General features: G+C 40.8%; 1 protein-coding gene across 2 annotated transcripts; it reads left to right on the plus strand.

Moving 5' to 3' along the window:
- The first annotated feature begins 2,290 nt into the window (after nt 1-2,290).
- LOC109483060 (clavesin-2-like) lies at nt 2,291-5,485 on the plus strand. Of its 2 annotated transcripts, none has more exons than XM_019786014.1 (6): nt 2,291-2,614; nt 3,074-3,241; nt 3,761-3,935; nt 4,434-4,544; nt 5,021-5,057; nt 5,343-5,485. In XM_019786014.1, the coding sequence occupies exons 1-6, from the start codon at nt 2,328-2,330 to the stop codon at nt 5,378-5,380; spliced, it is 816 nt and encodes a 271-aa protein (XP_019641573.1). In that variant the 5' UTR covers nt 2,291-2,327; the 3' UTR covers nt 5,381-5,485. The 2 variants fall into 2 exon arrangements, with proteins under 2 accessions (XP_019641573.1, XP_019641575.1); XM_019786016.1 differs by having other exon boundaries at nt 4,434-4,575; nt 5,343-5,407.

A 5,485-nucleotide genomic window follows, 5' to 3' on the forward strand; every position in this document is an offset into this window, starting at 1 on the left:
AGCCCTTCAAGATACTATGTACCATCCAGATTATAAAATTCATCTCCCAAGCATTTCCGTTAACATTTGAATGAGGATGAAAATCAAATTTGACTTTTAACATCCTTCATCTGCCGTCTCCCCTACAGTCACCTCCCGAAGCTAGACAGTGAGTGCGCCTGTTCTTTGAAGTTAACTCGTTAACGATTATTAAATCGCTACTGAAAGGCTGCAAATATGTACCTCTCAGCGGACAAACTCCCCTGGCATGTTATCTGTCTATTTGGCCAATTTTTACTCTTTCCGACCGCTTTTGAGGCCTGTTAGAGGCTACCCAGCCACAGCTCGCTTCCCGGATGATCCTGAGACGTTTCCTGGAATTGACTGCTTTTGCGCATGTGCCGTGACCTTTGACCAAGACATGAAAATCAATCCATGGTTCATGGCCTCCAGCTCTGCCAGATTTTCACGTCAGTGTCTGGTATTTTTTCACGCTCCGGGGGGCTTCAATTGACATGTAGGATACGTTAACGTACGTTACGTGACAAGTACAAATATCAGGTAAGCCAGCGAGCTCGATACGCGAAAATTGATGCACAATATCGACCTCAGACGGAAGGTAAATATTTGCAAACCGAACGCTCGATTTCCGAAACACATACTTTTTGCTCTTACGGTATAGTGTATACCCACAGAAAATTATTATATATCCACTATCTCTATATGTAAGGCACACTTAAGTTAACGGTCTTACCAATGAGGTTTATAGAATGTTATCATTGTCAATTTTGACTGAAGGAGGCCATATAGTGTTGTGTGATAAATCGCCCTTTATTGTAACTTTATGCTTGAAATACATGAATACATAAATTATGATGTGCCTGCACAGCTCCAATTTTATCAGCTGACAGATAGTGTCCTTGATATAACCCTGTAAACCTGCATATTAGTGTGCAGGTGGTATTTGAGCCCTGTTAGCAAATATTATCTTGCAATTGTATGTTTTCCACATTAAGCTGTGGTGACACTGCTTTGTTTTGTAGTGAAAATTGAAGTACTATTGAAATTTAAAAAAAAGGAATTTTCAACCCTGTCAATGCTAAATAATTGTTATGGGTTCACCACACCACGAAGTGGTGTGGTGAAACCATATTGCTTTTTCTGATGTTTCTTCTCCTTCTCCTCCTCCTGCCATATCTTTAAATGGATTCAGCTTCTTCATTTTAGGGCCTAAGGTCCTGAAATTTGGTATGGAGGTACAGTGGGCAAATACCCCTAGGCGTTTTTTAAATTATTGTGATACAGGCTTTTAGAATGGTTTTATTTGAGTTTTTTGGCTGTGTTATAGCAAATGTATTACTGTGTTAGTCTGCCTTGTTTACCACGTTTGGGCATGAGTCATCACAATGGAATGCAGGGCATCAACCAATAGGCATGCAGCTTTCCTCTATACTTCTTGCTGATTGGCTGTTGGGATTTAACTTGATTAACACCTGCACAGAAGCATTTCCATACTGACAGTATGTCTGTATTCAAGTGTTTTGGTAGGTATTTCAAGCTTTCCTGCTCCAGCATTGGAATGCCGGGCATGGACGTTTTTTTTTTTTTTTGAAAAATCAACAGTTTGCATTATGCAATTAAAAATCCTAACCAATAAAGTAGGGAATAGCTATCCAACTGTTGTTTTAGTTGTATTTTACTTCATATTATAGTTATATCAATGTAAATCATTGTTTTCCCTTGTGTTTCCCATTCTTTCGCTGCCATGTCGTAAATGTGGTGAACCCATCGCTGTATTTGCTCCAAAGCAAATATTGGCCTTTCTAGTTGTTTTTTTTTTTGCAGGTGACACATCAGGTGAAAATCTACTAATGGTGCTGTAGAAGCGGTACAACAACTGTCAACAGTGAAATAGAACTCAAACTTTCCAGAGACACAAAAGTATGACTTAGAAGTTAGATCATCAAGACAGAAAACTCTGTTAGGCATTCCAAAATTGGGCTATATTTACTCTCACTTTAGAATAGAAATTTAACAAATGAAATCAGTTTCTGTAAAGTATTCTGACAGACAGCCCTCCAGAAAATATTCAGTAATGTTAATGTAAAACATACTTCTGACAGTCACTCATGTTAGGGGGCCCACAAGCCCTTTTCCGTAGAGCGTAATCGGCGGTTTCAATTCTACATAGAGCGTAGACGGACCACTCTTCACATTTTGCGTAGAGCGTATTCGCCGTTTTAATTCTATGTAATGCGTTGTAGCCACTTGGAATTTATCGTAAAGCGTAATCGAGAGTTTCCGAATTCAGCGTAGAGCGTTGTCGGGACCCCCCCTTGCAGGCCCCCATGTTAGGTCCAAGCCACTCCTGCAACATGGCAATGGATGGGACAGAATCTGATGCAACAGAAATGATAGCAGCGCTACAACAAGGACTTTCAGAGGAGAGCAAACAAAAGGCTCAAGTGGAACTTAACGAACACGCGGAACATCTACATAACGATATCCAGGCGGTGCGAGACATGGTCATCACCAGACCAGACATCACGTTTGTGAGGTCAGACGACAGTTTTGTGCTGAGGTTCCTGAGAGCACGGAAGTTCAGCTGGGTGGAGGCATTCATGCTGTATGCTCGGTAAGGATAACTGTAGATAAATATTTCTTCATTTAACTTTTTTTTAAGCAGGCGTGTTGCACTGAATGATGATTATTCTGTTTGGCCTACCAGAAAAATCATCATTATGTTTACCATTAGGAAAATATTGTCTTTGCTCAGTTTCCTCTTCTTCTTCTCCAGACACTAACCTCTGACCTGGCCAATGACCTGATTTGTTGATATCTGTCACCATGATAACTGGTGTTGGGTTACATCATGTTGCAATTTTATAGCGGGAGGGATTTAGACTCCTGTCTGACCATATACTTGTATATGAATGTGTTTGTCGTAAGAATTAACAGAGCAAACCATAAGCAAAGGTAAACATGTTTTACAACAATGTAATTTTCCAACATATTGGATGTAGTTAAGACTGTTAATGTGTTACTGCAATATATAGAATTAAAACAAACTTTTATGTGACTGTATATTTTCCAGTTACTATGAGTATCGTCAGAAGCATGCTGCCATGTTTAAACACTGCACGATCGAGAACCCCGGAGTACAACAGGCACTACTGGACGGCTTTCCCGGGGTGCTGGAGGACACCGATCACTTCGGCAGGAAGATACTGGTCTTCTATCCTGCAAACTGGGATGTCACAAGGTGGGAAACTGTCTAAGCCTAATATTCTTATACTAATGTCAATGACCTGGACCAGATGTCTGTCACTATGGTAACTGGTGCTGCACAAAGGACAGGTAAAGTGTAGCTATTAGAAACAGATCAGCACCAAGGACAGGGAAAGTGTAGCTACGAGAACAAATCAGCACCAAGGACAGGGAAAGTGTAGCTACGAGAACAAATCAGCACCAAGGACAGGGAAAATGTAGCTACGAGAACACAAACATAAGGAAAACATATTGTTTTTGCTCTTCTTCTTCTTCTCCAAACAAATAAGGTCTAAGACCTAAACCAGACATCTGTCACCATGATAAGTAGTGTTGGCTTACATCATGTTGCAATTTTATAGTAGGAAGGATTTAAACTCCTGCCACCATATATATGAGTGTGTTTGAGTAAGAATTAACAGAGCAGACCAAATGTGAAGGTAAACATTATGCATTTACTTAGCAAATGTTACCTTTAAGTGTCAATAATGTCCTTTTTCTGGACCATGTGTAGGTACTCCATAGAGCATGTGCTGTTGGCCATCCTGATTTCCCTGGAGCACATGATTCAGGACCCAGAGATCCAGGTGCACGGCTTCGCCATCATCGTGGACTGGAGCCAGTTCAGCTTCCGCCAGGCCGCCAGGCTGTCCCCGGCTCAGATGAGACTTGTTATCGAGGGGCTTCAGGTCAGGGTAGTGCTGTGTACTGGTTTGCTGGAACTAGTTCCAGACTTGTAAAAATGTTTAGGTTGAAGTCCAAAGAAACCTTAACTTCCGGAACTAGTTGTGGACTTACGAACAAATCATGTCACATTCTCCAATTTGTCCTAAACCACCTTAAATCTTCAATAGTCAAAAATTAGCAAGTTGCAAAATTTAGAAAACATTGCCATTGGGCATCGTCAAGTGTGTGGCCACAGTTTTGCCCAGACATGCCCCACAAACAACATATTTTGTTTCTAAGTAGTGCAGTTCTCGCTACAAAATTTTGCAGTAAAGATGCCCCATTTTCAGTTGGGGGAAATGTGCCTTCCATGATATTTTGTATACGCCCTGAGTTTACAAATGTAGGTCCAGACTTGTGGCCGGAACCTGAACCTTAACCTCTGGACTTAAATCTGGACCTGGACCAGAACGTGGGTTTAGCCTTAACCTTCACCAACTCTGATGTCTTGTTTACTTCAGGACAGCTTCCCAGCTCGTTTCGGAGGCATTCACTTCATCAACCAGCCGTGGTACATCGACGCAGCCTTCACCATCCTCAAACCTTTCCTCAAGGAGAAGACCAGAGAGAGGGTTGGTCTCAACTTCTTAGTTTGGCATGACGGTATGGTTTCTTGAAAGTTCATCTGTGTTGGTAGAAGTCAATATGAAACAATTTTAAACTTAAGACCAACACAAAAAATTAGACTCACACAAATTTTCGACTGTACAACTCCAGTCTTTGTCAAGGAAGGAGCAATCCACCGCTTCTGTGACGTCACGCAGATTAAACACACGTGACTCCGTGAGCAGCGGATCATTGGTTGCAGAAAGTTTGTGGCACCCCCCGTCTCTGTTGAGGGATGGTTGTAATGCCCTGATGTAGATGGTATGGTTTCTGTTATAATTTCATTTATTATATTCTTATAAGTTGATTTTTTTTATCAATGTCATTCTCCTACAATTCCCCCTTACTTTGGCTTTTAGTTAAAAGCACGAAAATGATAAACCTTCTATTTTTCATGATTTTTCATAATTTGTAAACAGTGCATCTTTCTTTCTCCTTCCAGACTGAATCAAATTCAGTTCCCAACAATGTTCTGAGAGGTTTGTGTTAGCTTTTATTATACATTTTAGTCATGTGTTTGTTGTACTGTCTTCCTTTATTATTTCAGTCCATGCTCTAGGTATGGATGAAACATATTTTTTTCTTAATCATTAATGTTTGGTTAATTCTGAAATTGTCAGCAGTTGTTAAACAATAGCAGTTACAGAGAACTGAGAACAGATTCCACAATGCGGTTGTGTAAAAAAGAGTCTCTTTACTCAGTGACTTTCCAACCTGATGAAACTATTCATGGATGTATATTATTATGTTACTGATAACAACAGATTTTGATGCATGGGAACAACATGAAGAGTCTACATGACAAGATCCACCCCGAGATTCTTCCTTCGGAGTTCGGTGGACAGAAGCCTCCCTACAACATCCAGAGGTGGGCCCGACTGTTACTGGGGGAAGACTTCGAGCTGAC

Source organism: Branchiostoma belcheri, unplaced genomic scaffold, assembly GCF_001625305.1.
Source record: "Branchiostoma belcheri isolate BF01 breed outbred unplaced genomic scaffold, Haploidv18h27 scaffold62, whole genome shotgun sequence".
Lineage (NCBI taxonomy): Eukaryota > Metazoa > Chordata > Leptocardii > Amphioxiformes > Branchiostomatidae > Branchiostoma > Branchiostoma belcheri.

What these genes read in the sequence shown, in the direction of transcription:
- LOC109483060 (XM_019786014.1), top strand. Translation starts at nt 2,328, where the DNA reads ATGTTAGGTCCAAGCCACTCCTGCAACATGGCAATGGATGGGACAGAA. An exon ending in GCAAACTGGGATGTCACAAG is followed by an intron (nt 3,242 to 3,760) that starts GTGGGAAACTGT and finishes GACCATGTGTAG; the next exon opens with GTACTCCATAGAGCATGTGC. An exon ending in TTGTTATCGAGGGGCTTCAG is followed by an intron (nt 3,936 to 4,433) that starts GTCAGGGTAGTG and finishes TGTTTACTTCAG; the next exon opens with GACAGCTTCCCAGCTCGTTT.